The sequence below is a fragment of the Athene cunicularia genome (assembly GCF_003259725.1).
Source record: "Athene cunicularia isolate RWA chromosome 1 unlocalized genomic scaffold, athCun1 chr1_part1, whole genome shotgun sequence".
In the NCBI taxonomy this organism is placed as follows: domain Eukaryota; kingdom Metazoa; phylum Chordata; class Aves; order Strigiformes; family Strigidae; genus Athene; species Athene cunicularia.
Window position 1 is genome coordinate 19,632,872 of NW_020799091.1, and position 21,052 is coordinate 19,653,923.

General features: G+C 39.6%; 1 protein-coding gene across 5 annotated transcripts in view; it reads right to left on the reverse strand.

Moving 5' to 3' along the window:
* Positions 1 to 2,109: 2,109 nt before the first annotated feature.
* The window catches only part of SPATA13 (spermatogenesis associated 13), a 159,309-nt gene continuing 140,366 nt past the window's right edge, over positions 2,110 to 21,052 (reverse strand). For 3 of the 5 annotated variants that reach the window (XM_026845042.1, XM_026845021.1, XM_026845051.1), the window contains 9 exons: positions 18,128 to 18,264; positions 17,538 to 17,717; positions 16,282 to 16,467; positions 13,374 to 13,553; positions 12,493 to 12,725; positions 9,999 to 10,128; positions 9,126 to 9,498; positions 5,770 to 5,844; positions 2,110 to 4,536 (listed from right to left, as the gene is read on the reverse strand). In XM_026845042.1, coding sequence (XP_026700843.1) covers positions 4,355 to 4,536; positions 5,770 to 5,844; positions 9,126 to 9,498; positions 9,999 to 10,128; positions 12,493 to 12,725; positions 13,374 to 13,553; positions 16,282 to 16,467; positions 17,538 to 17,717; positions 18,128 to 18,264 — 1,676 coding nt within the window. In that variant the 3' untranslated portion in view covers positions 2,110 to 4,354. Of the gene's footprint in view, positions 4,537 to 5,769; positions 5,845 to 9,125; positions 9,499 to 9,998; positions 10,129 to 12,492; positions 12,726 to 13,373; positions 13,554 to 16,281; positions 16,468 to 17,537; positions 17,718 to 18,127; positions 18,265 to 21,052 lie in introns of those variants that run through there. The other 2 variants (XM_026845062.1, XM_026845033.1) reach the window with 2 other exon arrangements.

Below are 21,052 nucleotides of genomic sequence, written 5' to 3' on the forward strand. Positions count from 1 at the left end.
AGAACACGCCTTTTGGGTGAACCCTTTCAAATGATTTTGCTTTTGTTACAAAGAAAATAAAATTTAATCCTCCTTACCTAAACTACAGTACTTAAGTCACCATCCTCTGTTAGCAGGAGCTTTATTAACACAGAAGCTGCATTTGCATTTACTTCCACGGGGTACTGTGGGAACTGTCTGCCAGGACAAGGTAAAGCACAGCGATCACAGATGCATATGGCTAGGACAATAACAAGGATGGGTTTTGCCTGAACAATGAGGACTTCAATCCCAGAATCAGGTTTAGTAGTTGTTAAAATGAACTTGTGCTGGGAAGTACGGTAGCTGTTACTGGAAAACCAAGAGAGGAGGGTGTGATGCTTTTTGCTTTAAAACAAGAAATATGACAGTCGATAAATTTTTGCATCACAGAGGATATTTTGCAGACAATTTAAAAAGCGGAACAATTTTAGAACTGCACAATGAAGTTTTATAAGACACAGCTGAGGAACTTCAGCTTTGTACATTATTTAATTCAAACATGTACAGTAAGAGAAAAATAACAGGAATGTAAGTTTGTACTTATTTCCAGAAAATAGATTCATTTGACAAAAAATGTTCCAAGAGTAAATAAACCTTGTAATGTAATTACTTAAGAACAAACGCACATCAAGCTACTGCAGTCCTATACATTGTACTTCAGCCGTCAACAGCCAATTCATCTGCTCTGTAGCTAGGACACTTCATTTACAACATGTGTAACAGCACGCAGATTGCAAGATGCACAAAGCAAAGTACATAAGATAAAATGTTACAAAATGCTTGTCAAAATAAAATACATATGCAAGTCATCCCTAGTATTTACAACAAATACTTTTAAATTAGAGATCGTTCAGAAAGCATCTCCTACAAATGCCACGCATATAGAAAAAAAGCAGAAAGGCAGTCAAAGAAAGGTACTGTGTTAGTTATGGCTAAAGACCTTTGGCTCCAAAACTCTGTTATAATTATTTTCAAAAGACAACTAAAATGTGGAACATTTGAGTAGTCTGTCTTTGAACTCCATTATTACACTGACCACTAAAACTCAATGTGAAATTCAGCATGGCAAGAGCCACTTGTAAAACAATCTTATTATTTTATACATCAAATGCTCTGAGTTAGATGCAATTATGGTTTGGCATTTTCCTAACTCAGTGGGAACACATTTGAGGACAATTATATTTTACTGCATCTCATGCATAAAGTCTGAGGTTATCTGCTCAGCAGGCCATCGGAAAGTCTCTGGCTGTGCTTTATCTAAAGGAGGCACAAATGTGCTTAGTGGTTGCCCTAGAACTTTTTGTAGTTACAGTAACTTAAAGCATGCAAAAATGAGAGGAACAGAAGTTGCTGTCACACCTTTCTGATCACATATAAGTTTTGTCATCAGAAGGAGGATCGGGGCAAGAGTTTTACATTTAGAACACAGACTTTTACATTTCAGTTGCAACTCTTTTTTGTAGACTCTAAAGTGAGTCTGAACCCCAAGTAAGTATTTGTCTTAACTGTTGGATAACGTAATTGTGTGTTTTCATTTAACTATAACTTCTTTAAAATATTATAGTGTAGTCTAAATCTGGCCTCTCTTGCTATATTTTATCTTAATCTGTTGCAAGGTCAGATTGCAAAGAAAGACACAGAAAACATTATAGAACAACCATGTCTATATGTATTGTATGTTAAACTGTCCTGAGTAATCTGCACCATGAAACATTTGCTTTTTATCTCTCCGAAATTCACTTCTTGTGAAAAAAACTGCTGCATCCAAAACCATATGCAAACATTTCTGTTCATTTTTAGGGCTAAGGCACCAGCACTACTACATGGGAAGAGCCTTCATGGGCACTGACATGTCAGACGATACATTCCCCTTGTTTTTTTCCAGCACTCCACAGACCCGGGAAGGAAGTAGGTTTTAGCAAAGACACACGCGTGTGGTGTGTGTGTGTGTGTATCACATGTCTTCAGGTCGTGTGTGTGTGTGTGTGTGTGTGTGTGTGTGTGTATGTGTGTGTGTGTATCACATGTCTTCAGGTCCAGCTGGAAAAGTTTCCAGGTGAGCACTGCAATCCAACTTCAGACACTTTCCATCTAGAACAAGACTTTCAAAATGTGATTCTGAAAAACATCATCTCCACTTCCAAAATTTCTGCATCACTTTGGTTTGCAGGCCTGAACATGATAAATACCCTCAAAAATGGGTAGGTAAGAAACACAAAAGGGTTACTTATTAAGGTTAAGGGCACGCATCCATGCCTGCATTTGGAAGTCTGCTCCTTGCGTTTGCATTTAGAATTATCTTTTTAAAAAATCTGATCTGAAATGGCTTGTTATAAACATCAAAAGAAAAATATAACCCAGCCATCTTATTTCATTGACTTTCCCATGCATTTTCTTTAAGCTGGATCGTTGAATATGTCAGTGCGTATTTCCAGTGTTTCAGGTCATCTTCCATCGCTACAGGAAAGCACAAGCAATGAAGTTCACTATGCAGTGAACAGTTCAGCTGAGCATCACCAGACTCTTCATTATTGCTGAGCTATATACACAAGGCATTTGAAATGTACAGTTGTCAAAAGATGTCATTTAAAATCAAAACCACAAACCTGGGCTTTACAGAAGTTGCCACAAAGTTATCAAGTCACAAAATCTAGCGACTAGTGGGCTTCACAACACTGATGATAAATAAAAATATAGAGGTAACAATAGTAGTAGGAACAAATATATGTTTAAAATAAGGCTTTTTTACAGTTAAGATGCCTGGCCTCTAGCCCCTTGTTTGTTCTTCATGTATTACACATTCATGACAAAGCTGACTGTGTACATTGTCAAATATCCTTGGATCTATCCTTATCATCAGATAATGCCCCTAATCAGCAGCATAGGATAAGTATTGTAAAGACATTCATAGCAAATCAGTTCTGAAACATAGGGAATCTTTCTTTCCTTCCATATTACCAGCAGTCTTGTCATCCTTAATGAGAGTTATCAAGCAGAAATTATCAGTGCTGTAAATATCAAGATCATGTTTTTTCCTGGTGGCTTTTTAAAAGTTATTCTCCCAAATCAACTCCATGTCATAGGCAAATCATGGCAATGCAAATCACATACTGCATATGCTGGCCAGAGCTGACGTTAATCAAGTCAGGTTCTTATCCTTCCAATACAGACTGACGGCTCCGAGACAAAAATCCATCTCTGGTCCACACAATTCCTCTGTCCTTTCCAGTAAGGATTTATCTTTCTTTGTGAAGAAATAATTGGTCAAAACCCATTGTCAGTTGACCCATGTATAAGAAGCATGGATCCAGACCATTTCAATATATTTACATTACCATTAATCCATTTTCTAAGTCAAGCTATATGAATACAAAGTGTGAGAACTATGTAATGTAGCCAGCAGTCAGCACATACTGTCTCAACTCTGACTTTGTACATTCACATTATCTCCATTAGAAAATAAAAAAATACTTTTTACACACAGAAATAAGCATACTGGAAATATAAAGAAGCATCTCCCAGGCAAAGAAGTGCCCAAAAAGTGATATAAAAGCCCTATATGGAAGAGCATACATGCATGCAGTATATTGCTGTGACTGAAAGTAATCAATCTGAGATGCCCTGGGCTCTTCTTGTTCCCACTTGTGTGCAATAAATGCACGTATCTTCATAGTCCATTCACACTCTGTTCATGTTTCTATATGACAGAATAAAATTTCCCTGTTCCAATCTGGAATACAGTAAGGCCTTGTGGGACATTCTCCTGCCATTTGGCAATTTAATAGAAAAAGACAGGAAGGATTAGGGTCCACTAAATTCTGCAACAGCTGGTTAATCACATGGGCTGTCTCCACCTGATTTTAATGGGTGGTCTCTGCTCCGTGCTCCAATACGAAGCAGAAAACTCTCCTAAGATTCCTTGCTGATATACCCCTAGGAAAAATTCCTCCCTATCTTAAATTTGGCCATCAATATAAGGTTAAGCAAAATGAAATGTTACAATGACCTGCATGATTCCATCACTACTTCAACACAACTAAGAAACAGAGATCAAATACTGCTGCTTCAGAGTAACAGCAAGTCTTTGTCAGAAGGGAAGAAGACTGCTCTTCATCAGCAATGCTGACACTTGGCAGCATCGACTTCAGAACAGTCTTGAGGAACTTCATTCTTCTACTAGACAGAGGTTGTATTTCTGGCTCAAGGGAGCCCAAGGTTTTCCTTCCAAAACTGGAGATTCACTGAGCTCAAATAAGCTTAACTGTGTCTCCACAGTCCTTCTCTGGAGTAAGCCTCCCTCCGTGCTGATGCCCTTTCCCAGGTCCTTGGCCTCTCACTTTTTAAAGGGGGTGAGTTTGTTGAAGGTATGCCAGAAGAGGGATGGCTTCCGCTTGGGTTCTGCAAGGGCAAAAACCTGCTGCTGAGGGATACTGGTAGGCACAGTGATGTGGCGCTGATGAATGGGATGCAGGCTTTGGTGTGGAGGAGGCACAGGACACCCGTTATAGCTTACACCTGCAAAAGGAACAGTTTAAGAAAGTGTATGAGTCAGCTGGCAGAGCAACCAATACTAGGACAATTTAAGCACAAGACCGTGGGACAAATTCAGTGGTCAATAAAGCCAGTATGAATTTTGCCATGATTTTGAATGGAAGCACTACTAAAGGTTACCTTTTCTGATGTCAAACTTGTTAATTGATGCATTGATTTGGCTTCAGAAGAGAATAATGCCAGTAAAAATAACATTACAGAATTACAAAAAACAAGCAGCAGTTTCACACAGCCTGGCTATATTGTTTGCACAAGTAAATGCTGGTATTTCAACGAAATTACTTAAGACACTAGATACTTGTATTTTAGTCAACTCTCAGAATAAGGCTGGGTAAAATATTGCTACCAACAAAAATGTTATTTCTTCAATTTTGAAAATATTTTCCAGGTTAATCTTCTCAGACTTTGACCTTTGTGCATTCTGAACAGAATCTGATCACAATTTTCAGCCACCCCCCTGAAAATCTGGACAGGTTTTATAGGTATCTGGTGATTGATAAAGAAAAAATGCTTTAATAATATTAATCCTAGGGATCAGAGGACTAACTAACATCAACTCCTTCACTCCTAAATTCAGACTTGATCTGGTCCCACTTGCTCAATTTATTCTCACAACACAATATAGAGATTTACCCAAATTTGACTTCAAGATGGAAAAGGACAAAATCACAATAGGAATAAAAAAGCTGTTTCCAGAGAAACACATCTCTAGTCCATCCTTCCTTCTAGTCTAGGACAGAAGGAAGCCACTTTGAGTGTGTTATCATAAATACAGCAACACGTGGCTTGCAAAAAGAACTTCAGAATATTTTAAACAAAGCACAGAATTGCTAAAGAAGAAGATACTGTTTGAGTAAAAGCAAAGGAGGGAATCAATAACCCTCATTTCTAATTTAATCTCTGCATGCACTTTCTTACATTCTTAAATAAACTGCTTGTCTTATCTCTTGAGTTTCTTCTCTAATAGAATACTGACTTGCCTGTCTGAAGGAGACTGGGAACCTGATTTTGTAGACAGTTTACAAAGGCACTGAAATTTGATATTAAAATACAGGTTAATGGAAATTTTTTTAACTCCATGTAAACCATGAAAATTTTTTAAAAGACTGAAGAACTCAACCATAGTCAGACTGTGCTATCTCTTAACATAAAGAGCACTGAACACAGTAAGGATGTAAAGAAATTCTGAACACCCACCTTTAATTTTTCCATGCCTTGACTTACGAGCATTCTGCATGGCTTGTTTCTTCTGGTTTTCTGAGATTTCCATTCCTATGTCAAAGTGTAAATTAGGGCACTGGTATAAATATACTGTATCTAATCCTTGTTTACATGAAATTAATAAGTAAACTATATTTTAAACAATTTTTAGTAAATCTTAATAGTAATATACCTGAAGTTTTTAGAAGTACATTTTACTTTGTCATATAAATTTAAAGATAATTTTTCACTAGGATAACAATATGAACATTAATTTGCCTGTAGATTACTGGGAAAAGCTGCTTTCCAGTTCTTGCAAATGGCAATCATTGGGGAAATAACCACACAAAAAGTTCTTTTTATAAATAAGTCCAGATAACAAGAGATGAAAAAAAAAGTGTAAATTAACACTTCTGAAAGCTACATGTCACCAAGTAATAGATCACAAATGCAGAATCTCTTTCTTTTTTCACTCACTCTGAGCTATCTTGGGGTAACAAATTGAAGTCACTGGTACTGCAGTAGTATAAATTTGGTTATCTTTCTCTCCACTGAGAGGAGACAGTATCACATAATCTGCCAGACACTGAAGCAGCCTGTGATGTGGTTGTGGCTGCATCAGACTGGGGCTGGATCCCTCACTCCAGTTTCTCACGTACTTGTTTGCATACTTGTATGACTTACGTGATGCTATAGTATGTGGTCAACCCTGTGCTGTTTACTGTCACGTGACAGGTGTATGACTGATCGGTGCTGACTGTACTCAGATGCCTGACATCTGCTATGAACGGTGACACCAGTGACTGGTGTCATGTGGAGCCCATGTACAGGCACTCCAGTTTCCTCTCCCTGTGTACAACACAGTTGACATCATACATAGATATGTTACATTTGCACCAGGAGAAAAGAGGGTGCAAATGCTGTCACTCACACGCACATAAAGAGCACAGAAGTTGTGATTCAAAGTCAGAATGAAGCATCTGGTTTGGTTCCACTTTGCATCTTCCTGCACTTCTCTATACTTTTAAAATTCCCTTTACTTTTTTAGCCTGAAATAAAGTTATAACTATGTAGTAACTAGAAGTTATTACAAATCAGCCTATTAACTTACAATACAACAGCAGTTAGCCATAATTTTGGGGTAGCAGTTTATTTTATTCTGCAGGGTTTTTTTCCTTTATAGAAACAAGGAAACAGATTTTAAAAAAAAAGAAAGCAATTTCATCAACAGAGATCAGACCACTTTCTTAGGGTTACTATTAGTGGTTTGGAGAATGAGTTTCTGGCTGTGGCCTCTTCTTCCCATATATTCATATAAGCTAAGAAAAGCTAGGTATGGTTTGGGAGACAGTGACTCACACCAAAGTGTCTTTGAAAATAGAAATAAAATGCCATTTGCAGTTCTGAATTGGAAGACTATGTATTTGTTCTCTGAGTGGTTAGATTAGAGGCTTTGTGTGAAGTCCAGCAAGATAGCTTACAAAATCAACAAGATAAATTTAAACCTGAGGTTGAGAATACTGGCACCTTTCCACTGGTTTTGGCTAAAGGAAATGTTCAATTATGCCAAAAAAGTGAAATTTTAGAAAAGAAGCAGTCTTCTGGGTAATGGAGAAAACATCCAAGCCACTATGACTCACAAGACCAGATGAACATGAGCTATTACAATTCAACTACCTTTCCTCTAGTTCACAATACCTGTGCCAAAAGAGGTACATCGGAAGAATGAATTACAACATTTGAAAAGCAAGTTTCCAGGAGGCTGGATGTTACATGGGCAGAAAAGACTGCGTGTGCCTATGTGCCATTATCAAAAACAGAGTTTCTTGTTATACTGCATCTTCTTCACTATATTGCACAGTACCAGAAAAGCAGCAAGCATGATGGACCCTCCCTTGCAATCCTTGCACTCAGCACTATGGGAATTTGTGACCCAGCCCTAAAGAAGGGTTAGTGCTGTAACGATAAATCTCTTCGCTGCCCCTGCCACCACTGCTGAATGGCTACCCTTCTGAATATCATATGTTGATTTTCATGAGGTCCCAGTAGAATAAATAATGACATTTAGGGCTGTAGCTACTACACCTTTGCAGTTGCCTCATGCTCAGGGATTTCTGCAGCAGTGTCACTTCAAAGAAATGGTAACACCTCACTGCCTGCACAAGACAGACCAGCTGCTGCCCAGGGCAAGCACTAGTGTAAGCCTCAGAAGCATCCTGACATACAGCATTTAGCCCACTCAACATACTCTCCTGGTGCTCCATAAAGCTACCGCTGTAGGAGGAGGTGTAGATACAGAAGAGCTCAGTTCTACTTAGGTGAGTTAGAAAAGCAGCCACCACCCATCCCCATGAGCTCAAGGTGACTGAACAAGCTCTACGCAGAGTAACTCGTGAAAGCCATCAGTGTTGTGCTCAATGTCACACCATGATGTTCAGCACAGGACAAGACTTGGTTTTGAAAAGTTTAGCTGTGGCTGCTTCATTGTCTACTCTGGACTTGAGATGATTGGGGTTAATTGCAAGTTGGTGGAACAGGGAAGAGTTAAGACTGTTACAGAGTGTGAACTAGTAAACTTTAAAGTATTTTCTTCAGCTTATGGACTATCTACCATACATATGGAGGAGACCTTATTTTTGTCATACTTACAACAGATCAATCAAGAGAAAGCCACTAAGATCAAAAGGTTTACATTTGTAATCTAAGGGTTACTCCTGTCTTCCTATTCTTCTGACTAGGTGTTTTAAGTGAACATGGAATATGAGATCTGGCATTTTAATAATTTCTGAGTTATATCATCCACTTCACTGCACTTCCAGTTTTAACCTGTTGTGAACCAAAGCCTAAGCCCGAAGAGTGTTATAAAAAAGCAAAGTTCTCATGCAGTCAACACACACAGATGCACTAATATTTTCATTACTTCTTTAGGAACATTTAAGAGAGTTTTATTTTTTTTGTTACTGTTGCTGTCTTCTTTGTGTATGTTTTGCCAAGGAAATTTTGCTGGAGCTTTTGTCACTGATCTTAAAGGAAGCATGAAACTATGCAATAAAAAAATGTAAGTAACAATTCTAAATGTACATTCACACAGAAGACACTGTCCTTCAGAGTGTCCCACAGGCTGTGGGTCTAAAGCTGATCCCAGGATTTGCTACCTTTTTCCCTGCTTACTCAAGGTTAGGCTGAACATCTCAATAGGTTTCTCTTACACAGCCAAAGGTCATGTCAGGTAAGAAAGAGACACCAGTCCCAGAAGGCAGACTGCACATCTGCACAAAGCATAAAGTGGTGTAAAAGCAAGAATATCCTCCTTTGTTTTTACCAACTTTTAGAGAGGAAATCCTTCCACTCACCCATTTCCTTGTCTTCCTGAACTCTTCTCCTTTCACTTTCACACGCCTCCATCCATCTCTTTTTATCCTCCTGTTTTTTTGCACACAATAAATGAATCTCTTCTGTTGCTCTGTTTATTATCTTAAAGGCATTCTTGACATTAATGTTAAAGTCTTTGTCTCTGCCATCTTCAGTGTCCACAATTTCCATCTCATCCATGTCAATACGATCCTTATAATACAAGATGTCCCTTCTCAGTAAGTCCTTCTTACAGAACACAAGCTGATGGTCAAAAAGGAAGAAAGTCCTCTGCTGGCTTTTGCCTTGCTTTGATATTTTGGTCAGTTCTCCTGAGTGGATTAGTTCTGAGCTTCTTGCTAATACATCTGGTCCCTGAGAAGATACATATATATATGTATGCAGTAAGTAAATAATATTTTAAGATCTCATTAAGAGTCACATTTTATAATCAAGTCTTAATTCTTTTTTTTTGCATTTTTGTTACTAGATTTGAAAATGTCATAGCATGTAGATAATCTCATACAGGCAAACTCAATGAATGTGGTTCTGCTCTACTTTATTTCTACATAAATCAGGACAAAACTCATTGAAGTCAGGGAAGCAGGTTCAAGTTCTGACAGAACTACCAAAAATCCAAAGGAGACTCTGTAGACAAGCATTTTTTAAAAATCCATTTTGTCATCGCAAAGATGTTAATACATGCTGCTCTTCCTGATTTATAAACAAAGTAATCAGTAACAGTATCACTGCAAATAAGCAGCTGGACTTTTAACTGAGCAATGACCATAAACTACCTACTATGCAGAAAGATAACCTGTAGAGGACATGAAGTACTGTACCTTTGCTCAGGAAAGGGGCAGGTTGACACTTACCTCCCAATCTACAATAGAGACTTGCCAACATGCAATCTTGTCTATGCTTTCAAGTCTTCGTTTTCGCTCATTGATCAGGCACGCTACATTCTTCATGGCCTCATATGCAGCTTTTATGTTGTTATAATCACTGTGAAATGTAGGCACTTTTCAAAGATCACTAATGCAATGGATATGATGCAATCACAAATTGTGACACAGTGCTTGAAGGATTAGCCTGCATTATCTATTTATCCCTCTACTCAGGGTAAAGTAAGAGAAACTGATTCTCAGATATCCTGAACCTCACACAGTACTCTACAATTCAGTGCTTGCTGTACTGCTAGGCAGAAGCAAAGTATTAAAATGGTGGAAGGAGGAAGAGGAGGTAGATCAATGAATTGCAATACTGTATCTACTGAACACAATGGTAGAACTCCCATTGACCTCAGTGATACCTACATTTCACCAAAGGAATTTGGTTTTTAACCAAGATTTTAGTGGGATTTTATTGGGAGAGGCATTTCTTTAATTGTGATTAAAAACTGCATTTTCTCCTTCTTGCTCCCGATGGCTGGGTCAGTGAACGCAATGAGAGAATGCTATGTGGGCAGAAAAAACACCAAAAGCAACCTCAAAGAGGGTGAGAGACCCGAGAACTGGAGAAAGGAATTAAAGGAGACAATGATGACCAAGTGGCCTGTTTTCATGGAACAAATGTGTGAGAGCCAAGACCTTTCCCTGCCTGCTCCAGGTCAAATGCAAGCCTCCTGTCCTTCCACTGCTCTGCTCCCCTCATTCTTTCCCTGAACTCTCCAAATGCTTATGGATCTCCACAGCCTGTATGCACGTTTCCATTCCCCTTTGAATAGCATTCATCACTCCTTCACCTTTCTTAAATGGAGTGCCTAAGAAGAGAGAAGAGACATATTTCTTGCTTTAAGAGTCTCAGCAGAGCAGCTGCCTTCCCTCCTTTATCAGAACACCTCTTGCAGAAAAGGAAGCCAGAGGCAGAAAACAGCAGAAGCCAGAAATAAATCCTGCAAAGGGGTCAACCCCACTGTGCTTTTTATCTGCTTCTGTCTCAGTTCCTATTTTCATCAGCTGCAGCTGATGGATGCGCTTCTCTTCTAAATCTGCAGGTTACTCTCCTCTATATCTATGTAAACTCTTTTCTGCTGTGCTGTATACAAAAAGTGAGATTAACAATAACAGGATCCTACTAGCGTCAGGGAGATGTCCCACAGGGTGACCGCATGATATCCACACTGCTACTCTTGCCCTTCCTTATCTCAGTTCCTTCTTTGTTGGTGTGTATGTTATTCCAGACTTGCTGCATAACCTGTGGCCTTCACACCAGGCTGTGCACATCGGATCTTCCAACTTTTATTGAAACCAAAACAAAAAAGCCACCAAAAAACTCCGTTGGCTGGAGCTTTAGCAAGGCTCCATGTGGGTGCAGGCCTGCCTGTCTGTGGGCACCTCTAAGTGCTTGCAGGCATCTCTGGATGCTGTGCCACAGAAGAGGAAAACAGGCACTATGGGTGGAAGGTGGCAATACCTTGCTGTCACTTCATCTGCAGGTTTAACAGCTCACAGAATAATCTCTCTAAAATCAGTAGTAGTGAAAGAGATACTCATGTTAGTAATTGTTATTGTAGGACTTCCCAGCTAGCCACAGAACTGAATGGAGGCATTTCATATCTAAATGTCAGTTCTTCATATCCCCTATATTTTGCCCCTGGCAAAAATCCCGTGGTCTCCAAGAGGAGTTTTCCCAAGGTTAAAGAGAGGCTTTGTCTCTCTTTGGCCAAGGAAGCATTGCCTCAGGCTGTATTTGGACTTTGAGCACAGGGGGTTATAGTGGAACATTTTTCTTGCAGTTGTGTAAGGTAAAAAGGCAGATATGTAAAGATAAAATCTTAATTTAGTCGAAGATTTAATCAGCTCAGGGGTATACTAGAAAGGCTAATAACTTGTAACTTCAAATCTTTATCCCAGCTGAAAATCTATTATCTGGACTTTACTGCAAACAAAAGCAATGCTTATTACTACTAAGTTTCTAAAAAACATTACCTCCAAACTTGCTCAGATTGTGTTTTTTTTCTAAGGCTCTCTTTAATTTTTCCTGCATCCACAACATTTACACAGCTTCCCCCATTCTTCTGTGGATTTCCTTCTCCTTCACTTCTTTGACACTCTGGCTTTTTTTCACTCTGATTTACACATCCCTCCCTGCATCCTATTTCAGCACCTTCTTCCTTTCCTTCTCACTCTTTCACTTACTCCTCATTCTGTCTTGCATCCTGTCAGTCCCCTGTGCTGCATTTTCAGATACTGCCTTTGTTAATCTTTGTGATGATTCCAAGATGCCCACCTAGTAAGGAGCTCTTGTCTATAGTGGTCAATGGGAGGTTTGTTCCTGATCTCAAAAGGCTTAGTATTGCATCACCCAGAAAGCTTGAGTAATTAGGTGTTATTACTATTACAAGATTTGGCTTATTCATTCTCTCACCTGTGCTCCTGAGTGGTGTATTTGAGCAATTCTGCAAGCTGCAGAGGGTATTTGCAGATTTTCTGAACAGGCGTGAGTAGAAAACCATCAATGGCAATGTCAATCATCTGCTGAAGCAAGCGACAGGCCTCAAAGAAGTGACGGTATTTGCCCTGTTTCATTAGTTTGGAAAGTTCAATGCAGGCACCAGGATGATTGTTACAATACTCTGAATAAATAGCAAAGCCTTCTTGCTATTGGGAAAAAAAAAAAAAAAAAAAAAAAGGTCAAAGCTTTAACTCAAGTATTTGACTTTATATAAAGAGGAAAGATATTTTTGTAACATCTATTATATCTAGCTAGATTAATTAATCCATTTCCTATATTGTTTCCACCCCAATCAGTCTTGAAACTATGCAGAAATCTACTTTGTCAAAACTATGTACCTTCTTTGTAAGAACAAAGGAATGGGCGCCTCCACTGAGTCAGGATAATCAAACCCACTTTAAGAAGTACTTTTCTTTGGGGAAGACAGAGGCTTACCAAGTGTTTATCATGAACTTACAGCCTCTTTCCTCACCACCTTCTTTCTTTATTTCCTTTAGGAAGTTTTACATGCCCAATATGAGTTACTGCGAATAGTCCAGCTCATCTGTGATCATTACAGTTTTGAAAAGAAAACTTAAAATTGTGTACAAAGTTCATGCTTGCTAAAGATGAGGAGAAATCGAAAACATTTAAATGATTCTTTAATTGTAAATTATTTTACATTCTAAAATGATATCTATACATAGTTCAGTATTTGATAAGCACTTACCAAAGTCTCCTTCTAACATGTTAACTTAGCATTTTCTTATCATATTTTGTTAATTTCATAAATAAAATAGACTTTTGCAACTTACATGTTGAAGAAAACATGACCCTATTTCACTTAGATGAGGTTCCTCTTTGTTATACTGTTTCTCAAGATCCTTCAGAAACTTCCTTTGGAACTTGTAAATATCTTCAATATTTCCAAAAATGGTGCTTAACTGAGCTGTGGTGAACATTCCTGTATGTTTGCGACACTGCCGTATATAGCCCTGGAAATGAAATTAAAAAAACCCTCTTTAGTCTGAATATGTGAAAACAGGTTGTACACTGAACAAGCCCATTTGAGCTGGCAAAACCCCTGTGATCTCTGGGCAGGTGAGTGGTTTCCCAGCCACACACACAGACACACACACACGGACATGCAATTTCAGATTTGCATCTGAAATGTTTACACACTGATTCCTGCAGTCCAACTGCTGTCTCACAGTACTGTACAGGAACCAGGCAACCAGAAACCTGCCGAGTGTGTAAAGCCCATCTGCATCTCCTTGTTACAACTACCCACCAAGCTGGAGGCGAGGCTGCTAAAGCCCCATGTATGCTATTACTTCAGCTGCCACACTTTTTGGTAGCAATTTCTCTGTACCATAACAGTTCTTCTCTATGAGGATAAGAACAAACCATAAAACAATTAATATAAAGACAATTTCTACCAGGGCTAAAGTACTGGTTCCTTAACGAGTAAGTAAGTAGGGCATGGTCTAAGCCAAAGAAGAAAAATGAAGAACATATTATAAAACATTCATAATGCTGCTGTTTGGTAACATCCGTACAGTATCAGCAGGAGATAATAGTATTGGCAAGGCCGCACATAAAAATACAATCACTTATCCAGGCTTTTTTTCTGTTTACTTGTAAGAACATCACAGGGGTCCAATTGACTTTATTCATACCCAGTATTAAGCAGATACACAACTGAGCCCTCCAATTTTAAAATGCCCAAATTCTGTCCTGCCATCAGTAACCAACGTTTGATCACATCATCATTTGCACAGCAAAGACGTAAAGGTATGACTGGGGGCCTCTTAGGGCTGACACACACAGCAGCAGCTGCCATGCGCAGCTGGCACATCCTCAGGTATCTGTTCCAGAAGGCTGAGCATGCTGAGGAGGACACAGGGCAGGGGCTGAATATCCAGGAATAGCTGCTGTGCTCATACTCTCCTATCAGTTATGGCGCCAGGGTACAGATGAGTGCAAAGGTTAACTGGTATGATAGGGGTTATCTGCCAGGCTCCTCCATTTTTGGCTGCTTTCACTGAGGTTTCCACCAAATCGCTTTGGGAGCAGATAGCTGTAAAAAACCTTGCAACTACTCTGGTGAGGTTTACCAGGAAGCAACCCTGAATATTAGTGGCACTGTTATGAATATTCCTGTCTCCTCCACAGCCATCTGCTCTGAGAGCTGTGCAGTGGCTATGTTGCAAGCCAGCTACCACATCTACTACTATTAGGAGGATAACTCCGACAAGGAAAATTCCTGTGCAGCTCTTGCAATGTGGACTGGAGACACTTCTTGAATGTAAAATTTTTCTCTGGGTATACTCCAACTTCATGATCTTGACTGTATCAGCCCTAGTGATTCATTATAGTGCAGAGCTTTCAAATTTGGATTACTGTCTGCAGTAGCTTTTCTGGCTTAGTCTTACTCAAGTATATTTTCAGCCTTACATCCTGCTTGCACGACGCTACAGATTCACTCTGAGGAAAGCAGACCATCTCTACCACACATGTTGAACATGAAGCATCACTTTTCTACTTGGAATATGTGTTTGCTCTCTTGTATTAAACTCAAGAGGCATGCAGATTTTAAAAGAGGTATATGAGGTATGTGTTAGAGAAAATTAATTATTAATATCAGTCTAAAAATTAACAGGTCAGTAAAATATGAAAGTCCTATCCCTAGAACTCAGCTAACCATGGCAGTGACACAGCTGTGTGTACAGATTCCTCTCTGATCTTTTAGGCACACAGTTAAGCTTACTAGCTTAAGTAAACAGTAAATCTAAATTACAAAACTTACATTTAATGTTTTAAAATTAGTCAATTAACAACCATTTTTTGTCTTTTTGTTTTCTCTTTTTTCTTTCTTCAAAATGTATAAAAGCCTGATCTAAAAAACCCAAAAAAATCAAAAAACACTGCTGTCTTGTCTACTTTGTTGTCCATTAAAGAACCTAATGGTGAGTGGTGGACTAAAGCATGACAACAGGACAAAAACAAAGACAGATCTAGCAAACTAAGGGTACAAAGAATATTTTGGTAGGTTGATTAGCACCCTTCAGATGCTAACCAAAATACAAGTCAAGTACAGGTCAAATGCATCACAGTCCACATCAGAAGAAGCAAACTTTGCTGAAAAGTATTAAGAAGCTTCTTGTCCAAGTGTGGGCATCCAAGAAAATCTGAACAAAAAGCAGAAAACTCTCCACATTTTACGGTTCAAACAAGCATGGTAGTTCTAAAATACCTTCAAAGACTTCTTCGCAGCTTCTAAGCATCCAGCAAAAATCTCTTGTGTTAGAGAAAGCAAGCAAAAGAAATCTCACCTAGCAAATATTCTCTTTGCAAGATACTTTTAAAAAGTTTTTGTCCCTGAACTGTAATCGATTAAAATTTTCTACCTAAACCAAGTGATAAAAAGTTCTAAATAAACTGGACTTCCTTCTCTCATTACTATGGAAATAGCAGGCAGATAAGCAAAGCAATTTTCCAAGTCAAATCTTTTATCAAATCTTTTTTTAAAAAGAAGCGGTGCTGTGTGGCAGTCGGCAGAGAGGAAAAACATACATAAGAGGACATAAGAAGGGTCTGACTGACAGCCTCAGAAGTGCAATTGGGAATAATTTGATACAAGAAACCACTCTGGTTCTCAGCTTATATGGGATGTTTTGTTCATATTAGGTCAGCAGAATGCCCTCAGGTTAAAGCATGTACCTCACAGATGTCCTTGAGATGCTTGATATAGACTCGTTCTGTGTTCATAATTTCCTGTATAACATTGGTTCTCATCTGATCCTTGTTTTCAGCTATTTTCTGACGAAGCTTGCTACTATCTGCATCTTGTTCTTCATCCTGGATACTACTACAATTTTCTGGCACTTCTTCCTGATTAACCCGCAGCTGCAGCCAAAACAAACAAAGCAAACTAAAGTAAAGCAGCAGACTTTTACAAATAGTAAAACAGTTACAAACTTCTCCTAATTAAGAAAGGACTTGCTACAGAAATGTTCCCATTCTTACCTTCTAGAAGGGGTTCCACAACAGAATTTATCTCCTTGAACCCTCTGCACATTCAAATAAAGTGTTGAGATTTCTGTCTGGTTAAATACATGGTTTTCTACTCACAATATCTGAGATACCATGTTGTGTTGTCTGTGTATTTTTCAGACAAGCTTATTTCTGACCCTTACTAAAAGTTTATGTGCTAGTTTGGCCAAGCCAGCATATGGGTAAAAATTACAGAAGTGAACAACTCAAACACTTTTATATAGTCTCCCTCTGCCCCAATTCCCCATCTGTACGATGTGGATAACAGCACCTACTTTTCTGACTTTTGTCTGATTGCCCATGTTGGCTGGAGATCTAGGAAGGGCAAAGGCAGGAAACAGCTCTTGCACTTTGTGTAGTACTTCAAACAATGTGGCCCAATCTTCTTTACAGGCTCTCAAAAAGTACTTTAAATTAATTTCTAAAACATAGCTCAATTTTATTCCATTCAAGAGTCATACTGTCAGTAATCTGGCTGAGTTCTGACTGGGGACTTCAGACTGTGAACCAGATTCCTACACAGTGTTATGATAATAAATTAAGCCCTATTTTACCAAGAAATCCCTGCAGTTGTAGCTCTCCCCACTCCCTCATGAAAAATTCTGTATCCTTTCAGTATACACTGATTGCTCCTGGTTGAGCTTTCTGCTGCCCTCATTTCTGCTTGAGAAATTCCTTTGGCTACAAAAGCACCACACAAAGGAAGAAGCCAAGAGTAAAAGGTGTCAGAGCCAAGGGATCTTGGGGTGTGATTCTCTATTGCTTTTTTCCTTGTGAAGTCATTAAGAGTTACACCACTGATGTTCAGATACAAAGATGCTGAGGATCAGGCCCTTCACTTAAATGTAATGCCATGACCATTGATGTCGCACTCTGCTAGGAATCTTGCATGACAATGGTACAAAAGCAAGCAAGTTACTCACCCTGACAAAGCTAGCTGGAAACCAGGCTTCCTTGTCCTCGTTTCTTCCCCACCACCAGTCTTTGTTGGAAGCTTCTAGGACTCTAATGACGTCTCCAGCTTTGAAGCCCAGCTCTTGATCATCCATAGTCACATGGTCCCAGAGAGCTTCTGCATAAACAATGCTGCCATCACTTATCAGCTGAGATGGGAAGAAAATGAGGTTGTGAAGGACAAAAGATAAACAACTGTTTATAAATTAGTAAAAGATCAAAATACCTCACTAGAGTACCCAGGATTGCTCCTATTACAGGACAAAAGTAAAATTCTGGATTTTCAAAAATCTATGCATATATTTTAATAAATATATTTATTAAATTTATCTCACTAATGTGAGAACAATTACAGTCCTACTCCAGAGCAGTAGTGACCAGGACTTCACTATGCTCTTCCCTTAGCATCTGCTTGTGGGCCCTGTCAGACAGGACACCATGGCTGATGGATTCTGCTCTATGGTGGCTACTGCCGCTGCACTTTTTATTAATATGAAACCTCAGACCTGTGGAAAACACATCCCCCGTTGTTACAGCAATGCAAAGCCCAGGACATTACCTCATTAATTGCTAGCTGTTCCCCTCCAGGCTGCAGGTACCTGGGAGTGGCTTGGCAGAGCTCCTCATAACTATAATCTTCCTCACTGCCATTGTCATCCACTAAGGCTGAAGATTCAGTCCCACCATCTGCAGCAACTAAAACAAAGGTGCAACAGCTGCTTGTTTCATCATTTTTATGATTAAAAAAACAAAACAAACAATGCAAGAGGAATCACTGAGAAGTTGCTTTTGTTGTCACAAATATAACAATAACAGAAGTGGAGGGCAGCAGAGATCTCAGGAAAATTACTTTTCTCAGGAAAATCACTTTTCTGCCAAATATTTCTTACTCTTCTTCAGAATTTTCTCATTTATCAGTTGATGATACTGAGAAATTCTCCTTTTTGTGCGTGAAAAATAGAACTACAACTCTTATTTATTTGTTTTTTACCCAGACAAAATCTCAAATGACCTGAGTCAGAAGAGAGTCATTGTCAGAATGTCATTTCCCACAAGGCAGATGAAAGAGCTCCAATGGGCCCCTGTCACTCAGAGAGGGCCACTGTCAGTCCCAGGCTGGGTGCCATCACATCGTCATGTCCTCTGCAGGGATGTAATGACCTAATACCTCTGTGCCCACCCACCTGTGAGAGGGGAGGGCAGCACACAGCGCAACCTCTGCTCCAAGCCGGCTGCCACCATGTCTCCCACATGCCAGGAGAGGCTCTGGCAGCACAGAGATACCTGGGAGAGGACCAAGGGGACAGGGAGTTGAGTCTAAGCACGGTGTAACTGCCTGAGAAAAAACTTGTTGTAATTACCCCAAACACAAAAAATTCTTGGTTTGACAACTGTATGTTTTCTGACCAAAGAGGCAGCTTTGTAGAGAAATAGAAGCCAGAACTATGATGGGCTTAATCTTATTACACAGACACATAAACCAAGAGAAACATCATGTGACTGTCACTATGCACATGTAAATCTGCAGTTACTGTACAAAACTGTAAAACCCATTTGGGGTACATCACTGGGCGGTAGATCCTTTTGGCAATCATCTCTGTGCCAGCAGATGAAGAGGACTGGGGACTGATTTCAGAATCAGGTAATAGTGACTGACTTACGTTCACGCTGCTCAGTGCTAGACCCTTTCAGAGTGGATTTGCCTTTGAAAGCCAGCTGTAATGCTCAAAACAAATCAGGGGATGAGCTAGTTATCAAGAAGTGTTCATGTGCTTGAGTGCACTATCTGGTCCTTGTTAATTTATCCCTAAAGGTTATTCCTATGGCAGGCCCAAGCTGTGAATAACTAGAGTCTGAAGATCATACAGTGCTCAAAAATCCAATAAAAAATAAAAAGCAAAAGCTAATTAAAAAAATAAATTCTTAATGGCCTGCCAGCACTGCACTCCTTTTCTAATGGTTACTGTGTCCCAGATAAGTTGCCATGCAGCCTGCAGAGCATCCCTCTCACTCCCAACTGCCTGGAAAGAGACCGTTAAGCAGAGTTACTGAACTTGTCACTCCCACCTAGCAGCAAGGCCAAGCAGCAGGGCCCTGACGCTGCCTCTTTGCCCTGCATCAAGCCTGGGCACTGCCTGCCTGCTGAGCTCTGTGCTCCAGATGGGTGAAAGTCGCAAAGAGATGACTCCTGGCTTTACTCCACGCACCTGCACAACTAACAGGCATGCTGTTGCCTATCCATTATTTACCTTATAGGGAGAAATGCTTCAACCCCCTCCTTATGGGCGGTCATACCATCACTAGCATCTTTGGTCATTTGGGTATTAATTTGCAAGAGAGATCAAAGCTGATTACTGCACAGATTCACTAAAAAAACTTCCAAGATTTTTCTTTCCTTTAAAAGTGGATGTAACAGAAAATGGCTATTCGACTGTTCTCTTCTACTCTCCAGCATTTTAAATATGCACTCACATCAATGGTATAATCTGCCCAACCAGGGAGGATGCAGAATCCCTATTTAAAAAAACAAGATATTTTTTTCCCAACAGTCTCATAAATCTGAGAAATGATAAACTTTGAAATACATCTTGTAAAACTTACTGAAAGTGCTTTATTAAAAAAAAATCTGCAAATAAATAATTCATTAAATCAATTTTCAGCTTATAAAGCAACACCCAAAAGAACTAATCCTAGTGATTCTTCATACATCTCCACTGTACTATCAGTACCGCCTGTTGTTTTTTTCCAGTAACAATGGCACATCAAAATAACATAATTTATTTAGCTCCAGATGAAAAATGACTTCAATTTTGGGACAGATAACTGTTCGTTATTCTGTACCAAATCAACAAGCTCACACTGTCTTCGTAGTTAGACTCAAGCAAAAACCAGTCGCTTGCATTCTCTATCCCTCTATTGTTTACAGACAGAAATATCAGAGGTAGGGGTGGGCTTTCCGATCGCATCAACGGGATGCAAAAACTTAAAAAGACAGCCCAGGACTGCTTCTGATCTCCTTGCAGCTTTGCCACCAGTGTAAGGCTACAGGCTCCCATGGATGACATGGTATAAGCATGATCAGAATCAGGCCCCCTGACTGCCACAGTTTATCAGTTCCATCTAAAAACACTGAAAAAAAAAAAAAAAAAAAAAAAAAGGGGGGGGGCACATCTAGCAACTGTGCAGCCACAGACTGAACAACCACAAAAATACTCAGTTGGGGTGAGCTGGCGGCGGGTTCATTTCCTTGCAGGATCAGCGAGGGACAGGAGGAGGCTCAGGCTGTCCTTGTGGTGGCAGTTCACAATGACCCTGTCCAAATGCATGCCGAGCTGGCTTACCCACTATGCAGGGCACTGAAAAGGCTGTGGATAGCACATACTAATATAATGAAACTAAAAGCTAGTTCACCCGCCTCAAGAAAGTCAAGTTCTAGACAGTCCTCTGGTATCACAGGACCCTCCACTCTGGGGCAGATAAAAGG